This window comes from Paramisgurnus dabryanus, chromosome 4 (assembly GCF_030506205.2).
Source record: "Paramisgurnus dabryanus chromosome 4, PD_genome_1.1, whole genome shotgun sequence".
Lineage (NCBI taxonomy): Eukaryota > Metazoa > Chordata > Actinopteri > Cypriniformes > Cobitidae > Paramisgurnus > Paramisgurnus dabryanus.
This window is the reverse complement of record NC_133340.1, coordinates 22,662,933-22,683,860: the sequence shown is the minus strand read 5'-3', so window position 1 is coordinate 22,683,860 and position 20,928 is coordinate 22,662,933. Positions and strand designations below refer to the sequence as shown.

Below are 20,928 nucleotides of genomic sequence, written 5' to 3'. Positions count from 1 at the left end.
ATTTTATGAAATGTGAAGTCTAGCCAAGTCTATTTTTCTTTTAAAATGGCATAATTATGTATTTTAATTATTAATAATAAAAATAATTATTTATCACTGTGTTTCAGATATACTTATTCTTTTAAATGTTTCATATATTACATGTATTAAGTATAAAATTCTTCTTCTGACATTTAAAGCTATCCATAATCTTGCACCTTCATATCTTCTCGATCTTCTCCGTACTCCCACACCAACTCGCACTCTTATTAAGGTCCTCCTCTTCCACTCATTTCATTGTTCCCTCTGTCAGTCTTGTAACTATAGGGAATAGAGCTTTCAGGTACTCTGCACCCCGGCTATGGAACCTATTTCCATCTGAACTCCATAATATTGATTCTCTTTCACTATTTAAACGTAACTATTTAGATCAGCTTATTCTATAGCATCATCAGTTCTGATGGTCCAAATTGTATCACTATGTAACTACCTGATATTGTTTGTGTTATTTTTTTGTTGTTATACAGTACGGTGACCTTGAGTGTTCGCCTTTAAATAAAATGTATTATCATTATTACATAAGGAGCAGTGAAGACACATTAACTTACCCATACATCCATACATAAATGTTCATGTTATCCATGCAATCGTGGCACCATGATCAAAATAAACACTTTTACTACAGTAATAATATTTTAACGGGTAGGCTACACTTTTAACCTAGGTTTGAAAGGAACCTAAACAGTCGTGTGTCAATCATCATTAAAATGGGTAAACGGGAGTCTCCGTGCCTCTGCGCCCAGCCACAATTCTTCTGGCATCTCTCCTCATCATTTCTTCCTTCACTTGAACTTGGGGCTCGAGCCGACCTAAGGTTTGAGCTGCATCGACAGCAAGCCAAGTTCGTTTACCGTTAATTATTAAGACAAAATGGGCAGGCAATCTCGTGAAACAATGAAAGTAAAACAATCCGCCGAAATATGGTTTTACACGCCTGGCCATCTGGCACACCGGGCAGTTTCCCGGTGGGCCGAGGTACTTTTTGGGCCGATACATTTCATCCTATCTTTGTCTGAGCAGCCCAATTAGCGTCTTTTTTTTCTAGACAGACCGGCCCACTGACATTTAAGCAGCAGCCCATTGGTTATTTTTTTTAAAACGACATTAAGCTGGACCAATGACTGATCAGCCCAGTCATCGTTCTTTTTTTTCCTAGATAGACCGGCCCACTCACATTTAAGCAGCAGCCCATTGGTTATTTTTTTTAAACGACATTAAGCTGGACCAATGACTGATCAGCCCAGTCATCGTTCTTTTTTTTCCTAGATAGACCGGCCCACTCACATTTAAGCAGCAGCCCATTGGTTATTTTTTTTAAAACGACATTAAGCTGGACCAATGATCAGCCCAGTCATCGTTCTTTTTTTTCCTAGATAGACCGGCCCACTCACATTTAAGCAGCAGCCCATTGGTTATTTTTTTTAAACGACATTAAGCTGGACCAATGACTGATCAGCCCAGTCATCGTTCTTTTTTTTCCTAGATAGACCGGCCCACTCACATTTAAGCAGCAGCCCATTGGTTATTTTATTTTGAATGACATTAAGCTGGCCCAATCACCACTTTGGTCTCTGTGCAAGCGAGCGTGCATCTTCGGTCAGTTCACGTGTCAAAATAGAGAGAGACGCCCTGTCCCAAATGGCACACTCCGGACTTGTGGTCCTCCTCAGAGTCCACACTTTGATGACATCACGTAGTCCAGACTTTAGGGACCCTTGATGCGAGTCCACGTGGGTGCACCGGAGTCGAATTTTGGGAAAGACTCGAGCATCACACCGGAAATAGGTAGAGAAGTTGCCCGTCAGCGTGAACTCCTCCCTTCCGTCGTCTGATTGGTCTGATTGCCCTTTCGCAAGGACTTCTGGGTTGGCAAAGTGCGCGAAGCCTGCTGCAGTGCGGGCTTCGCTGAAGACCGCATCAAGGGGGCAAAGGAGGCGCTGATGAGCACACTTCAAAGCGTAAAAATGACAGATGGGACACCCTACGGACTCGTAGACTAAGCGAGAACGCGCAATTTAAGGCCACGAGACCGAAAGTCCACATGAAGTGCGCCATTTGGGACAGGACCAGAGAGAGAGAGAGAGATGGAGAAAAAAACGCAAGGGAGGCGCAGAATTTTTTTTTCTGCACGACATAAAGAAGCAGGCTCTTCAGGTAGACGCTGCAAAATGTGTTAAAATAACACAAATGTTTTCTGCGGCAGAAAGACCTTCAACTCGCGTCGCTTGTGATGATGATGATGATGGGGTGGTGGCACTGCACCAGCACGCAAAGTGTCAGTGAGGAGAGGGAGAAGTGAGAGTAGTGCCTGCGGTAAGCAGAACTGCTTTCAAATCACAAATTTAGATAGATACCCCTTAATAAAACTGAGTCAAAAACAGTAAATTATGATGATAAAGCTGCAATAAAATAATTTACTGCCGTTTAAGACGTTATAGTTTAGCAAAAGAGGATTTTCGGCACTTTGTTCGAACAGCAACTACAGGAGCATTTGGATCATAGATATCATATAGAAGACTAGATGCCCTATTGGCCGCTGGGGACTGAGAAATACGGCGGCCATCTTAAACCGGTCGTTCTCCTAGTTTCGTTGCATGGCAGCAGATAAGATGTCAGAGCACTGTGGAGCATTTTCCTGTTCTAATCGGCGGACGATCGCAAATAGAGCCCGGAGGATTATTTTCACAAGTACTTTTTAACATCGCGGTACTATTGGTTGTATTTTGTGAATAGAATATTACCAGAAAATTGAGAAAGAGCCAGCTTATTGATTTTACTGTACTGAAATCGTAGCCAGCTAACGTTCGCTAGGCTATGTTTACTGCACCAGCCGCTGTTCACCCTGCAAGGAGAGTGGGGTAAAGTAAAGTAATAATTACAAGAGTTTCTCTGTTGTGAGTATTGTGTAAAGCGCTATATAAATGTGTATTATTATTATTATTATTATAAGGTGCTGTGAGCTGCGTGATCCGCCGAGCTTTAAAAAGCTGAGATGTCAACAGGAACAGAGGATGTTTTCCTTCGTAGGGAGGACATTGAGGAGACTCGGTTTGGAATCGACAACTGACTCGTTGTCACTGGTTGTGTCTGTGTTTTTAAAGATAAGGCTCCACCATGTTGCCAAGCTCACCTCTCTTGAACTACAGAAAGGGAGCACGGGAAAGAAGCTCTGGAAAACAGTCCTCTTTCAGGGGTGTGTGTGTGTGCGTGCGTGCGTGCGCGCGCGTGTGTGTGTGTGTGGGGGGGTTTACAAATCATTTTAAATTGTTTCTTCACCATATTAAAAAGTCTTATTTAATTGCAACTATCTGTTTCTGCATCTTTGTCATATTTATAGTGTGTGATTTATAAAATATCTTATGTCCTACACCACATATTTTGATTTTGGACTCACTTTATATCTTATATCAGAATATTTTATTACTGTTTAGTGAATATTCATTCATTCCTACTATGAACATTAAGTGGCGCTGTCCACATTAGTGTTGGTAACACTAAGATTCTAAACCTAAATATTGACAAACTATATATTGTTGGAAAGCTCAAATAGTATAATTTTCATATTTCGTTACCATTTGGGGAAAATTATGACACAGTGAGAGTCAGTTTCTAAACATGTTACGGGCCCACAGGTAGGCCAAATTTGTTTTTGCATATAACACTAAAACCCTACTCTAAACCTAAAAAATCATGGCAAGCTATATATCACCGGAAAGCTCTCAGAATGTAGTTTTAATATTTCAAAATCTTTTAGCATGAATAATATTGCGGTGACAGTAATTTATTAGTTTGTGAGTATACAAGAGTACAAGAGTATGTGGCAAAATCTAGTGGCAGTTGTTGGTAAAACCATTAAAATTGTGACCCAAACATAATTTTTTTGTGATTTGGATCACAACTACTTGAGACATATTGCTTCATGTTAACATTATTTATTGTGTGAAACATTAACTTTTATGTAATTTTATTTATAAATGAATATGTTACTGCATAATTTGATATATTAAAATAAAGGTAAACGGCTATAAAAATATTTATATTTAATATTTTTACGTTCTAACTCATTTGTGAAAAACCCTAAAATGTCTTCTTTAAAACAAGACCAAGATTAGGTTTCTAGCCCAAAGAATCCCAGAGAAATATTCATTTAAAGATGTACATCACATTGTCACCCCCACTCAAACGGGATTTGCGGCACATAAGGGGTTAAAATATGCCGAACCATGTGTCCTATATCATAGCTCCATGAATGACATTTGCAGCAAAAAAACCCGCGTGAAAATCTGTTCAGTATTCACTGAGATATGATTAATTAAATGCGCTGATAGCTCAATCCACCAGTCATACAGATTACACTGAGTGGAGCGGGTGACCGATCTAAGATGGCGGCCCCATATCTCACCGCGCCATGGCAGTAGCGGTCGATAGGGCGTCTACCTATATGATGTCTATGATTTGGATGATGAACTTTTTTTACTGCTTCCTTTTTACAGTAATGTCAAGTGAGCAACATTCTGCATCAACTTGATTCGAATGATTTATTTAAGGAATCCCTTACGAAAATTAACCATGGTTTTATTGTGGTAAAAGTGTAGTAACCATGGTTTTTTGGTGTATTGATTACTATCAGCAAAACCATGGTTTTACTACACTAACTATGGTTTAACTATGGTTTTTGAAAACCATGATTGTCAAAACCATGGTTATTTTGTAGTTACTATGGTTTTACTACAGTAACCATGGTTTTTTGGTTTTAACTGTAGTAAAACCATTGGTTAATTTTCGTAAGGGATTCTCTTTTAGTGTTGAGTTGTATTTAATAAATGTTATTTCTTTGATATTTCTGATTTGTAAGATTATTACTTGATAATACTGTTTAATTTAGTTTCATAATTTTAGCCTATTTTGGGATTAGGCTATATGACGTGGGCTTTGTGTTTGTTTATTTTTATTTCACAAGTTTGTGCGCATACAGTGTTTGTTTCATTGCACATTTGGGGGGTGGAAAAGCTTCATTAACCCGGCACTGTCAACTAGTCAAAAGTTCAGGAACATTCATTCTTTATTTATATTTTTTCCACATTGGAGGAGAATGAAAGACAGAATTTACAGTAACATCACAGACAGTAACACTGCCATCATAATGCGTCATAAAAAATATATATTACTAATTAAACATGATGATCTTAAAACATTTTGAAACTAACAAATAAAAGCGCATTGTGTGTATTTTTTTGTTTTTTAGTGAGTTTTGACAGCATTTGGTCTGGAAATCACTTAATAATGTTAAACAAGTGCAATTTAATCACAAGAAACAGCTGTTTTTTATCTATTTACATTTGAATAGTACAACGTTACCACTTTTGTCATTGAGTGACTCCTCTCCCATCAAACCCTAACGAAAATTAACCATGGTTTTACTACAGTTAGCACCAAAAAAACATGGTTACTGTAGTAAAACCATGGTAACCACAAAATAACCATGGTTTTGACAACCATGGTTTTCAAAAACCATAGTTAAACCATATAGTGTAGTAAAACCATTGCTGAGAGTAATCAATGCACCAAAAAACCATGGTTAATACACTTTTACCACAATAAAACCATGGGAAATTTAAAATCCCAAATGAAAAAATACTATAGTGTATTATAGTAAAATTACCATAGAAAAATGTAGTAAAATTACTCTAGTAAATACTATAGTGTTTTTGAACCTTACTATAGTAAATGTACTACAGTAAACTGTATTAAAAGTACAATAGTAATTTATAGTAATCTAACTATAAATGAAGTAAATTACTCTAGTAAATACTATAGTGTTTTTGAACCTTACTATAGTAAATGTACTACAGTATTAAAAGTACAATAGTAATTTATAGTAATCTAACTATAAAAAATGAAGTAAATTACTCTAGTAAATACTATAGTGTTTTGAACCATACTGTAGTAAATGTTACTACAGTAACCATACTACAGTAAACTGTATTAAAAGTACTATAGTAATTTATAGTAAACTAACTATAGGAAATGAAGTAAAATTACTCTAGTAAATACTATAGTTTTTTTGAACCAAACTACAATAAAGATACTACAGTGAACTGTATTAAAAGTACTATAGTAATTTAAGTAAAATTACTCTAGTAAATACTATAGGGTTTTTGAACCATACTATAGTAAATGTACTACAGAAAACTGTATTAAAATACTATAGTAATTTATAGTAAACTAACTATAGGAAATGAAGTAAAATTACTCTAGCAAATACTATAGTATTTTTGAACCATTGTATACTAAGTAAACTGTATTAAAATACTATAGCAATTTATGGTAAACTTACTATAGAAAATTTGAAATTTCTCTAGTAAATACTATACTGTTTTTGTACAGCTATATAGTTGTAGCCATACAAGGCAAAATATATACCAAAGTCCATGAAATAACACCAAATAACATCTTAAGAACATTTATTACTTTTTTTCATTGCTCATTTTTGATGAAAATCTTGGCTGAATTGTTTAATTTTTGCCGAATCATTGACCTGACATTGCTTTCATGAAGAAAAGGAAATCTGGCCTTGGCAGCTCCTGAAACAACACAAACACATAACCATAATTTAATTAATTACTGGTAAAACACCATTATTTGTCTCATTTACAGTTTTGACTCTTACTTGTTATTTCCTCCAAGTCCTTCTTAGGGATGGGCGGCTTAACTGGAGTGCCTTTTGATGACTGGATCCCAGTCACTGAATGGCTTGCCATGTATTCTCTTGTATAAAGTCCATGCAGCAACTCATTCACAAATTTTTGTGGGTTGTGGGAAGTACATCTATCAATCAGTGCTTTTGTTATCACCTTAGATGAAAATAGATTATTGGAATTATTATTTAGTTCCTCTACACTTACTATCTATGTTTGCACATTATCAGACATTATACCACGGCTCTGTTGAATGCTGTATTCTGATTGGTTGAGAAATGTTCCGTGGGTATGCATTATTTTTTGATAACCGCACACCTAACTTGTCAAATGTCTTAAAAATAGGCACCAGAGCAATGTTTGTGGTAACCTCGGTATAAGCGGAATAATAATTGACGGGGTGTAACAGCATTACCACCTTGGGTGTGCATTATTTTCTTATAATTCAATGGCCGTCGTCAATTATTCCTTACAAAACACATACTTTGTGGGCAATGCGTATGCCGTACATATTGCAGTATGTATTCATGAAAGCAGAACAGGCTCACTGTGCTTTCCACATATGATATGTTTGCAGTGTAAAACTGATTTGTGCTTGTATACCAAACATTTATTTGTCACTACATTTAAAAATTATCCAATTCATTACTTTTGTATAGATTTTTATATAGGTGGCTCAAGCAAGTGACAAAAAACTTAAACATAGGCTATAGACCATTTCAAAAGATGTAAATAACACTGGTCCAGAAGCACTTCCTGTTTCAGCTTTTTAACACTAGATAAACGTTGGGATAAAATACAAACAACAGAACATATAGAACTGAATCAAAAAGTTAAACAATAATCTTAAAGATAATAATATATGTGAAATAAAAAAACAGCCACATACTAATACAGGAAGTGTTTCTAGGCCAGTGTTGTTTACCGTACATCTTTTGAAATGGTCTATATATGTAATATATAAAAGAATGCAGGATGATCTCTTTACATATGAACACTCTTGCTTGTTAACATGGACAAGGAAAAAAGGTTTAAGCCACATACGCACTGCAAATGAAGTATGTGTGAGTTAGGCCTAAGGCTTGAAAGATAAAAGGTATGTTTGCCCATACTGGTTCAGGATCAGGTCCAGTGTCTGTTGATGTAGAAAAACTTGGAGCCTCAGTAGTTGTCTTGGCTGTAGTGGGACCAGCTAGCACAGATAGTTCTGATTGAAGAAGACTCTCCAGCTTTTGCACAATGCCTGGTAACACTATTTGAAACAAAAGCAAAATTACTGAGGAGAATACTGGTTCAGTCCGGTCTGGACTGTTGTTTATTAACATAAAATACATAGTTGGTACTCTTACAGCTAAAAAAAGAGCTTTGGTCCTTTTAAAATGTTAAAAGAAGCACAAATGTCCTATGTTTACCTGCATGCCTCCAGCAATTGAATAACTCATATTATACAGCTCAAAAAACCTAATAAATGTAGTCTGAAGGAGGCACCCTTCAAACCTGAGCTGGATTAATTTGCTCATGAACTACCTGTTGATAACTGCAGAAGTCTTATTGAGAGCCAATTCGTATTGAAGTTGTTGTAGTATGCTTGTATGAGTTGGAAGAGAGTTGTGAAAAGTTGGAAATTAAATGGGACACTGAGTGATTGACATGGAGAATTTTAATTCAGTAAAGCTACTTTAATATGAAACCAAATTATGTTTTTTTATTTAAATTTTTTTATCCCAACAATTATAAATTAAAATTTAAAAGACGAGGACAAATCAATTTAAAACAAATAATGATGTGCACGGATAAATCATTAACAATAAACATAAAACAACAAAAATTGTCCATTTTGATCTTAATGGTGACTTTGATTTATAAACAAATGATAGATGGCAATTACTTACATCTGAAAGTTATTGCAGAAAAAATTGTGGGTTATTTTTCGCGTTGAGGCAAATTATTACATGTCTATAAACTAAAATTCTATAAGACAAACTTAAAGGATTTTGACATGACGAAAATGTGATAAGCATTTACTTTTCAATGTTTTTAGCTTGTCTCTCAAGTCCATATTTTCAATCAGCAGCTTTCTGTTCTCCTCCTGGAGACGAACACAGTGCTCACAGGTGACAGGAGGACTCCACTAGAAAATAAAAATGCAATATGCATACATAAAAGGGTTGGTTCACCCCAAAATTTTATTTCTGTCATTAATTACTGTCGTTTAACACCTGTAAGACCTTGTGTTCATCTTCTGAACACAAATTAAGATATTTTTGATGAAATCCGAGTTCTTTTATCCTCAATTGGACGCACAAAATTACCATTATTCAGTGTCCGGAAAAGTAGTACAACATCAGTAAAATAGTCAACGTTACTACAGTGGGTCAATGTTAAAGGACAAGTTCGGCATTTTAGACTTAAAGCCCTGTTTTCAGATTGTTTATGGTGAAATAGAATGGTTTTGACTGAAATTTCGAAATTTGCGGGTGCCCTGAGAATTTTCGCGTGTTTGTGTTTCAGCTCAGACCTCTACAATGGGTTTAATGGTGCACTGGAACAATCCTTCCTAAAATGCATTAAACTTTCGTTTACAAAGACGTGAAACTCACCGAGTGGTCAGGGGTGTTCACTGATATGCTCACACAAAAATTGCTGCAAAAGATGCTTTCCAACAGCTGTTTTAGCATTCGGTGTTAACTTGTGGACCTATTTTTCCAAACGCCTCACACCCGTACATTCTTCCGCTTAGAGCTTGAATAATAGACACTCCAGCCCAGGTGGTGGCGCTAATCCGCCTTTGCCAATTGCAAGAATAGAAACAAAGTTCCCGGCGCGGAGTAATACCGTACCTCACAGGACATCTAATACAAGTCCATGGAGCTGGTAAAAACTACGATAAAACCTGTTGGAATGCGTCTTTTGGAGCGATTTTTGTGTGAGCATACCAGTGAACACCCCTGACCACTCGGTGAGTTTCACGTCTTTGTAAACGAAAGTTTCATGCATTTTAGGAAGGATTGTTCCAGTGCACCATTAAACCCATTGTAGAGGTCTGAGCTGAAACACAAACACGCGAAAATTCTCAGGGCACCCGCAAATGGCGAAATTTCAGTCAAAACCATTCTATTTCACCATAAACAATCTGAAAACAGGGCTTTAAGTCTAAAATACCGAACTTGTCCTTTAATGTTGTAAAGTGACGAGAATAATTTTTTGTGAACAAAAACAAAACAAAAATATCAACTCTAGCTTTTTCAACAAATTTGTCTCTCCCCTGCCATTCTCATATGCTATTTACATTTCCGTGTTTATGTCCGAACAGATGCGTGAGTGTGATGCTGAAGCAGGAGCCGGCCAACAATGAGTCTGCATTCTGACAAAGAACCTAAAAGAACTGCAATGAAAATAGGATATGAGAATGATAGGAAAAAGACAAATTTGTTGAATAGTTAAGTCGTTATTTTGGTTTTGTTATGTCATAAAATTTTAACCATGTTTTTACAAATTTTCTGGACACTGAATGGAGGATAAAAAAAACCTTTGTGTTCCAAAGATGAATAAAAGGTCTTACGGGTATGGAACGACATGAGGGTAAGTAACAAATAATAGATATATAAGAACACTTTTCTGTAGAAAGACAAACATAAATAGTGATGAAAGCAACATATTAAATGTCATGGATGTATATTTATGGAGTAAGTAGTGGGGGTCAAATTGACATTTTTCACCTGTGATCTATTTTAAACACCATAGGTTGGATTTCCCAATAACGTGTGCGCTACGAAAACTCTAAAGGTATACCTTAATTGAAGATAGAACTTTCTTGGTGTGTTCACCTAACTTTACCTTAAGGTATATCTTTTTAAAGTGTGATGTTACCAGGTGCTTTCCATGGCAGTGGTGCTGAATTGGTTGATATTGATCGCTCAAGAATTTATAATTCACTCTTATGTGAGAAAGCAGTGGTTTTTAAAACATCTGCCTGTGAATATGTTTATAACTACAATATAGGTATGGTTTAAATACGAGTAATCACTTTTATCAATGTTATATATATCTTCATGTTGTCCAGCCCTACAACTTGTATAGTTTTGTCAGTGTTTCTTTAAAAACATGAAATTAGGCAGAACTTCCACATTTCCATAACTGTTTTCCATTAATGAGTTGTTCTGCAGCAAACTGTACCAAACTATTCTGCGCGAGTGTGAGCAGGGCCTTGATAGCGCAACTCCACTTTATAGGTACAGTCGGCATCTAGTCATAGTTGGGGGCATGGTTGGCGTGGGGGAAAGCACTGCGAACATCATGTGTATTTGAATGACAAAAATGTCATATTGCAAGTCATTGACGCCTGCCGCCCGGCAACGGTACATTGCAAAATTAACTGAAATAGCTTATTATTGCCCTTATTTAATTAAAAACTGGGTCATTGACCCAACCAGATGCCCGGAGGTTTCGTTTCAAGACATATTTTGTTATCTGGTTCTCCAGGTCATCAACGTAGCTGCGGTAACAGCCAACTCAATAACTTTAGTATATGTTGCATACTACAAGCACAACTCCATAAAACCTTGTGACTTACCAATTGTACGTATGCTTCACTCCAAACTAACTTGTAAAACAATGATCAGTAGTACGAAGTTAGGACGTTAGTGGACCATATGGTGATGTAGTGATTTGGTACTGTAACGAAATGACCTTCCTAGGACATAACAGTTACGTTGCCAGCTGGTAAGACATGAAATTACTAAAAATGACCAATAAATTACGTAACTAGAACGTTGTGTGTTAGCTTGGAATATGAGTTTAACACCCACTACTATATCATACAGGGATCTACTCCTCACACCTTATTTCTTGTAGCCTTTCTGGTCCTGAATGTTTTTTAGGAGGGATATAGAACTTCAATTTATAATTTGTTAGTTTATTGGAGGTACAGAAAACGACACAGCAACTCTTCTGCATGCCTGTCCATGTATTTCAATTGGCGCAAATGCAATGTTTTACCCCACGGGCTAAATTCACATCATGCTACGGGGCGTTCCCGTGGGCGTTCCTAGATCATCCAACTGTATCTATGCTCACTACTGCTCAGATTCAGGTCCCAAATCAACACAAGATGTCAGCGCCATATTTGGACACTGGTGGCTTCACTTTTCTACAATTGAAGAGTGGAGGTGCTTTGTCCATTATGTTTTAAAGTCTTTGCAAAAAACACTAATGATTTTTTTTAAACTGTCAACGTTGACATATATTTTGCAAAAACAAAGATGGCTAATGCCGAGTTCAGACTGCACGATTTTAGCCCAGATTTTGACTCACCGACAGGTTTTGAGAAATCGCCGACAAATGCCCAAATCACAGGCAAATCGATGCTCGTGCATGCGAGTGACAGTCACGCAGTGTGAATTATCAAGAACGCGATCTGAGAGAATCTCTGGACCAGTCGGCGATTCAAAATCATGCCGTGTGAAATGTGTTTTGACTGACAATAACATCGGCAATGACCTACAGCCAATGAGAGAGCAACATACAGGACAGTTGGAAGTTCAGGGAGGAGTTATGAAGTTACAGCCCATAATATCAAGCATGGATTTGGTTAACAAAGGGGCTTCTTTTCTTTTATCTTTGCTACAAATGAGCGCACATGCAGTTTGTATTGCAAGCTTCTTGCGGGCTACCATTTTTAATAATAATGATAATAATCCGCAGTGTTACATGAGAACTCTGGTCTCGCGCGCGCGACCTCACGTTGTTTCCTTGTCACTTCTCGCGTGCGTTTGGCTGTGAGACGTAGTTTGCGGACCGGGACAAAGTTGTCAGCGATTCTTCCTATGGTAAAGTCATCCCGTGTGAAAACCCCTGTCGCCGATCCGTTGTGCAGTGTGAAAACAGCAGTGACTGAACGCTACCCCAGATAATCATGCAGTATGAAAAGATCTGTGACCCGACTACTTTGAAAATCATACAGTCTGAACTCGGCATCAATTGAATAGATTTTACTACCTACACACTACTCTACAAAAAAAATCAGAAAGATTATTATAATTTTTCCATCCTTTACAAAACAGTGGATTACTCAGTAAATATGGTATATGGATGCACCGATACCACTTTTTCCATCTTCGATCCGATTCCGATACCCGAATTCTGAGTATCGGCCGATACCTGCCGATCCGATACTACTGTATTTTTCTTGAACTATTTAGATTACACATGCGCGGACACAAACACACACACACAATGTTAAATGTATAATTGATATTATAATATAATTATATAATTTTAAATATAAAAACCAATAATTTCCACTTCACCAGTGGATTAACTCAGTTTGCAAGTAAATTACAGTGTTTCTGTGAACTTAATATCTTTAAATGTGCGATTCTTCCTTCACATGAAGCTATTAAGTGTAAGATGACTTTGATTATAGTGCATAAAAACGTTAATGGTGCTTTTAAAACTTTGTCGTTTAAATCGCTTGTCAGTTACAACCATGAGTAACGCGCAGTATCGGAATTGGATCGGTCCTGTTAGTCCGATATCCGATCCAGCAAAAAATGCCGGATCGGGCCCGATACCGATCCAGAATATCGGATCGGTGCATCCCTAAAATATACATATGAATGAATACATGAGTATGGAAATTGACATTTCATATTTTGGCTTTTATACCTATTCGTGTTTGTCTTTCTGCAGAAAACAAATTGAGCTGAGGAAGTTTCTGAAATTTGGTTGATTTGACACAAAATTACTCTGTAGTAAAGAGTTAGTTCTTAGAAAAGTAAATTAATGCTAAATTTCCTTGTTGAATTGCACTAATTGAAATGCTTTACATTAACTGTACTTCCATTTTGATGCATTGCATTTTTAAGGCTTGTATTTTTATGTGCCGAAATTCAACATGGTTTTATATTTAAGCTGTGTATTTTTCAATTCAAAATATTTCACACACATTTTCATTATTAAATAGTTAATATTTACCTTTCAGATTTCACTTCCAAAATATAAATTTTGTTTAAAATACAACCTATAAAATTTGACTAGCAATTTGGCATTAATTTACTTCATAGTTTCATAATTGCCCCATGATTTACTCACATTCAAGCCATCCTAGGTGTATATGATTTTCTTCTTTCTGATGAACACAATCATAGATATAATTGTTGTGAATAGAAAGAATAGATTATTTTGAAAACGCCCAAAAAAGTGCAACCATTCATAACAAAAGTAATCCATACATCTTCAGGGGGTTAATAAAGTATAATAAAATCTGTAATAAAATAAATATTAAAATAAAATAATAAAGGCCTTGTAAAGTGAAGCGAGCTTTTGTGTAAGAAAAATATCCATATCCATAAACGCATGACGTAATGAAGAATACAGAAGCTCAAAGGAAAGAGCAAAACAAAACAACAGTCATGAATTAGATGTCTAAAACAAGACATTTTAAAGAGAAATGTTGGAGGATTTCGATATAAAAGAAGAGGAGATTGAGTATGTTGTCCAGCCCTATTTGTTTAACCCGCTGGAGCCGTATATATTATTTTTATAATGGAGAGATGTTCTTTTTTTAGGGTTTAAAATCTCATCCTCTATTCACTGTAATTATAAAAGCTTGGGAGATCCAGGACATTTGTCTATACAACTCCAACTCTATTCATCTGAAAAAAGAGAGCCATATACACCTAAGATGGCTTAAGGGTGAGTAAAGCTTGGGGTAATTTTCTTTTTTGGGTTAACTATCCCTTTAAGTTTTTTGGTTATTGTCAACTTACATTTGTTGGTTGGCCTTGCTCATGGCTGGTGGGATTTTTTAACTTGCCTTGAAATGTTCCTAAGGGTTAGGTTGGGTTAGGTTAGTGTAGCAGGAGTTTACATTATGGGTGTGAATTGTGGGAGGCTGCAATGCAAATACTTTAAGCATACCTTTGTTCTTGAGCTCCCTCAAAATATCCATGCTGGTGGACTGTTTTTTCTTTTTTTTCTTTTTTTCATCAATGGGCTCGGGTGTTTCCTTTAAAAACCAATTAAAAATTAGATAAACGATTAACAATCTTAATACTACCAATTAATGTACTGTTTAAGAAGGAATCAATCTATGTATTTTTCCACCATTAGTGCAAAAACTGATAAAATATTACTGAACTATTGTTTATAATCATATTTATTAATACTAAATACCAATCAAAAACATAAATGGATAAGATGAACTAAAATATCTTACTAACAAGCAAAACCTACCTCTTCCTCACTGTCTGATAAAAGTACACTTCTTCTTTTTTTTCTTTTTCCTTTTCCAGTATTCTCAGTGCTTGACATCTCTTCACCGACAATGCATTTGGCCATCTTTCCAACCAAAATTTGTCTATCATCTGCATACAGATAAGAGGAGATATTGGGAACTCGCAGGTAGCTACAGCAGTGTTTTCATTCAATCTGTCTTTTTTGCCAAGGGAGTTATAAAAAAGTAAAAAATCCCATGGCACACTTAACTTGAGCTTAAGTCAGAAATTAATAAGGTCATTATTGCTATGTTTGGTTATGATTATAAAAGCCATACATTTACATATTGTGTCTGTCTGTAGGGCGAATTTTTTTTTAATGATTAAACACCATCAAAGTTGTGAGTGTGGCTATGCGTCACATGTGAATAGGCTTGTTTGAGATAAGCAAATTCTGCGCAGAACAGATCACCGCAAGATGCACGCCGATTAGAAACAGACCCCTTAATCGTCACGGCTAGCTGGAGGCAAAACATAAGTAGGAACCCATAGCCGGCCCGGCGTGCTAAAAGTTTGAGGTTTTTACTTTAAATTGTCATCATGTTGTGTTTTTGGCTGCCAGAATAGAAGGAACAGCACTTTCCTTCACAGAAATCAAGACGACAATTCAGGTTGATTGCAATACGGAGTACAGACTGGACGAAGACGATCATAAATAATGCTCGTGTTTGCAGTGCACACTTCATATAAGGTAAAATAATATATGCATCTACTGGTGTGTTGGTTTTATCTAGTACAAATCAGCAAGTTTCTGTTTTATAGGTGAAAAGTCGCCAACCGCGCTATTGTTTAGCTTAAATGTTAAACAAACATACAGCGATAGATGTGTGTGCCATCCTTTAAATTGTCTTTTAAAATATTCCACATTGATAATCATAGTTAGCCCAGCGATAGGTTACATTAGACAATAAGCCTTGACAAAGTTCCCCAAACCACCCGAAAGTAATTCTAGGAAAGCCTGGTTAAAATCTCGAGAGTTAATTGACAAAAATAGCTGCCACGGTCGCGTAGAATCTATACATATTCGGACAGTTCCTAAACTTTTTCTGCATCCATGTTTAATAAATCCCCCCTAAAACATGTTAGCTTACGCTTGTCAACATTGTCTCCACGGCTCTTTCTGCCATTTTCATTGGTAATTTTTGTGAACCAATCATATTTCTTTCTGCCCTGAGAACATGTTTGTGTAACTAAAACTCCCATGTGCTTCATTTTTATAGTATACCGTCATCTAAGACACCATTTGAAGATAAACGTAGGTGTTCATGGTTGCAAGAAGCCCTCAACCGGACAGACTGGAGTGATGAAATCATCTGGAAATCTTTTAATAATTACAATAGAATAAATTAGAGAAGATATCCGGAGTTCTGTGGAATTCTGATCCCTCTATGTGTTTCTTATAGCGTTTTTATCACGTTACGTTTATAATTTATTTAGAAAGATTAAAGATTTGAATGAGTTCATAATATCAATAATATTACCATTTATTAAAGTTTTCGTATTTTTTTTCATTTTCTATTATTTCTTTTTACCTTCTATCTTAGCCTATGTCTACTTCCTGTTTGTTCTAAATTATGATGTTTACTAATAAATATATAAACAGGCCTATACAAATTAATTTGTATGTAAACATAATAGTTTTAGAACAAACACGTAGGCTGTAAATAACGAAGAAATTAAAAACAGGAAAATTATGAAATATTTAATAAATTATATTATACAGAATACATGATAGTATGCTCTTATAAGTACTTTAGCGATTCATACTGTAAAAATAATTGATTTACCAATAAAGAACAATAAATATACGTTACATACATGCACACAATTAGTAGCCAAGCCATTTAAACTTTTAATTTATTTAAAAAATAAACGTAACTTGGTGAAAACGTTATAAGAAACATTACACTTAAGAGAAATATAGGGGAAACAGACTTCTACAGAACACCGGATCCATAAAAATCACAGTTAAACGCTAAAACACTTCATACAGCTATTGAGAAACATTCACTTTCTGCCACCAGTTGGGCTCCGCCCACAAAAACGTAATCTCTGTTTGCAAACACGCAAAAGGTCTATATGATGTCTGTGCACCTGACAGCCAGCTGTCACGACAGTAAAATGCGGCACAGTGTTTGGGAAACACAAGCTAATGTGTGACGTAGATTACCGTATATGGAGTGATGGCTACAACTTAGAAGTTTTACCTAACGAAGTAACATTAGTCATGTTTTTGGTTTTATTTGTAGTAAAAGTGTGGTTACATTTATTAAGGGTAGTAAAAGATTAACACAAGACTTACCATTCATTGCTAAGATTCTGGCTGGACAGGGTATATTCTTCCGCCCTTTTGGCCAGTTAACTACATACATTTGCAAAGGGTCGTTTGGTTTTATATCGCCTTCAACCCATGAAAGCTCCCCAATTTCAACCGTACCTTCATTAGGGAAGTCAAAAAGAGCATATTTCGCGTTTGTCATCCTTTCCAACTTCTTCTGAAAGTTCCGTTTACTGAAGAGACCATGCAAACCGGCGGACTGGACTGGCGCGAGCGTGCGAAACGTCATGATCCCGCGGATTTTGGCGCGCACCGCATATCGCGAGACAGCTAAGCGCTGTTGAATGCAAGTTCTCTTCTCACGCTGCAAAAGCTGGTAATGGTTGATAACCGTTAATTTAAGTTTTCTTTTACAAAATGTCATCTGGACGACGGTACAAGCGATACCTTTCCGATTATTCTGTACCTGTTCCTAAAAGTACGAAGTGGTACAGAGAGCACAACCACAGTGTACATGACATCTCACTCACGGCTGACAAACAGATTGTTGAGGTGAGTAACCTTAAGTTATTTACATTGAAGGGTTAGTTCACACCAAAAATGAAAATAATGTAATTAATTAAGGAGTAACTAAACCCTAAACCAACTTTTTTTAGTTAATGCTTTGTAAGAATCAGGCTTTATTAGTGCTGTTCATTAGTAAGTTTTTTGACATTTGGATATGAAGTGTTTCAAAACTACAATATATGGTGTAAAAACGTCTGCCCTGTTCAGGTTGAACGGTGGCTACTGCAGTTGAATTTTCCTATTGGATGCTGGGTCCAAAAAATGCCTCGTGACGTAATCAGTTAATAAAGATAAACAGTTAATGGTGACCCAAAGATAACTGTGGTTATGTATAGCCTACCAACTACAGCAACACAGTTTATCTTTTAATTTTGTAGCAAAAATATGGCTATATAAATGGCTATCAATCTGCTAAAAACATAATTCCTACACTTTTACTATATTAAAATCACAAAAAAGATCGCCAACACGGTTATTTGTAACAGTGAAACATAACAGAAGCACACTAAATTCATATTTAATTGTATTTATAGTACACATTAAAGGAATAGTCTACTCATTTTCAATATTAAAATATGTTATTACCTTAACTAAGAACTGTTGAATCATCCCTCTATCATCTGTGTGTGTGCACGTAAGCGCTGGAGCGCGCTGCGACGCTACGATAGCATTTAGCTTAGCCCCATTCATTCAATGCTGCCATTTAGAGATAAAGTTAGAAGTGACCAAACACATCAACGTTTTTCCTATTTAAGACGAGTAGTTATACGAGCAAGTTTGGTGGTACAAAATAAAACATAGCGCTTTTCTAAGCGGATTTAAAAGAGTAACTATATTTTATGGCGTAATAGCACTTTTGGGAGTACTTCGACTTGGCGCAGTAACACCCTCCCTCTCCCATTATGAGAGTGAGAAGGGGAGCGGACTTTTCAGGCGAGTCGAAGTACTCCCAAAAGTGCTATTACGCCATAAAATATAGTTCCTCTTTTAAATCCGCTTAGAAAAGCGCTACGTTTTATTTTGTACCACCAAACTTGCTCGTATAACTACTCGTCTTAAATAGGAAAAACGTTGATGTGTTTGGTCACTTCTAACTTTATCTCTAAATGGCAGCATTGAATGAATGGGGCTAAGCTAAATGCTATTGTAGCGTCGCAGCGCGCTCCAGCGCTTACGTGCACACACACAGATGATAGAGGGATGATTCAACAGTTCTTAGTTAAGGTAATAACATATTTTAATATTGAAAATGAGTAGACTATTCCTTTAAATGTTAATATAATTATACATGATTTTCTAGGATACATCACCCATATTACTTACCAAACACATTGAAACACATAGCAGCATTGTGAAGCAGTGTGACTTTCTTATAAGGCATTTAGCTTGTCGCTGTTGCCCCCTAGTGTTACTCGTAATAGATAAAAAAGATAAGTGTAAAGTAGATGGCCACCAGTAATAAAATATTAAACCATAAAATCTATATTATTCACACATTATACACAACTCATTAAAATATAAAAATTTTACTAGTTATTATTAACGATAATCATTACCTACAGCAGAGTTCATAAAATATCACTGTTGACTATATTCATAAAATGTCATAAAATGTAAAGAGAAACGGTAATTTCATCGATTTACCAGCAGGTGCCATTGAAATGAATGGGCTTTAGTGCTGCGTTTGGAACTATGCGTCACTCCATGACACGTTGTTACTTCCGCATTCCATTCTTACAACGGACGTCTATGTGAGTGTCGTAACTCTCTTATTATACGACTCTGGTCCCCTCTAGCTCCGTTGGGATCTGCCCACTTTTCTTGCATTTTTCAAATATTGCCAGTGGGTGGAGTCAGGCTCTGACCAGGGGGTTAGTTACGCTTTAACCTTCATGTCGTTCCACACCCATACGACCTTTGTTCATCTTTAGAACACACATTAAGAGATTTTTGATGAAATCCAAATGATAAGTGAGGCCTGCATAGCCAGCAATAACACTCCATTTTTCAATGCCCAGAAAGCTACTAAAAACATAAAACAGTTAATGTGACTACAGTGGTTCAACTTAAAATTTGAAAGCAACAAGAATGATTTTGTGAGCCAAAAATAACAAAATAGCTACTTTATTTCACAATATCTAGTGATGCATCATGAAGCTCTGAAGCTTTAAGAATCATTTGTTACAAATCAGTGGTTCAGAGCATCAAAATCACATGATTTCAGTAAACGACACTTTGTTACGTCTTAAAGGATTAGTTCACTTCTGAATGGAAAAATTACTTATAATTTACACCCCCCCCCATGTCATCCAAGATGTTCATGACTTTCTTTCTTCAGTCAAAGAGAAATTAAGGTTTTTGATGAAAACATTTCAGGATTTTACTTCAGTGAAAGTAAAAATTACAGTTTCAGCGCAGCTTCAAAGAGCTTCAAACGATCCCAGATGAGGAATAAAGGTCTTATTTTATAGGATCTCTCCTACTCTACTGGAACGAATGCAGTGCCAGTTACGTTTTTTCCATATTTTGGCACACAAAAAGTAATATCATTGTTTTTGGCAAAAATATCTTAATTTGTGTTCTAAAGATGAACAAAGATCTTATGGGTATGGGTGAACTAACCCTTTAACAATATGTCAAGGTAAAAATAATCTGGCTTAATTAATTAATTTTGTTTCCACAGGGAGACGGGACAGATGGACAAAGTTTCCAAGTAAGCTCACTGAAACTTATTTGTTCCATTAATTGCTATTAGTCAACAAACATTACAGTCCAGGGCTCAACATAAAGGACTGCCCGGTGGCCCAGGACAAGCGTGAGAGACGTTCGGGCCAGTAAAAAGTATTGTCACTTGCCCGATCGGGCCAGTGCTTCACCCTCAGTCACTAAAATATATTTTCATCAATGTATATTATTTAACATCTGGGAAGCAGACATTTACTTGGGTAAAACACGACGAAAGAAACGATGCAATATTTTGCAAAATTTAATGTCAGTTTACAGGTAAAGCAGAAAAGTTGGGAACCTTTTTTAGTTGGAACATGTTTGTTGTATATGTGTACAATTATAT

The 20,928-nt window shown here is 36.2% G+C and overlaps 1 protein-coding gene across 1 annotated transcript; it reads right to left on the bottom strand.

Annotated features, from left to right (window-relative positions):
• Positions 1-6,516: 6,516 nt before the first annotated feature.
• On the bottom strand, positions 6,517-20,565 carry LOC135768429 (BEN domain-containing protein 6-like). Its single transcript, XM_065277665.2, has 8 exons — positions 19,182-20,565; positions 14,973-15,103; positions 14,658-14,745; positions 14,507-14,565; positions 8,763-8,868; positions 7,850-7,989; positions 6,710-6,893; positions 6,517-6,623 (listed from the first exon to the last, which is right to left on the bottom strand). Exons 1-8 carry the CDS (start codon positions 19,237-19,239, stop codon positions 6,517-6,519), a joined length of 873 nt encoding a protein of 290 aa, XP_065133737.1. The 5' UTR covers positions 19,240-20,565.
• Positions 20,566-20,928: the final 363 nt, after the last annotated feature.

Coding starts and splice junctions, on each gene's coding strand:
- LOC135768429 (XM_065277665.2), bottom strand. CDS start 19,239: ATGCCTTATAAGAAAGTCACACTGCTTCACAATGCTGCTATGTGTTTC. Junction 14,566..14,657: donor GAGGGAGCTCAAGAACAAAG/GTATGCTTAAAG, acceptor CCTAACCCTTAG/GAACATTTCAAGGCAAGTTA. Junction 8,869..14,506: donor AGCAAGGCCAACCAACAAAT/GTAAGTTGACAA, acceptor TTTATTTTCTAG/TGGAGTCCTCCTGTCACCTG.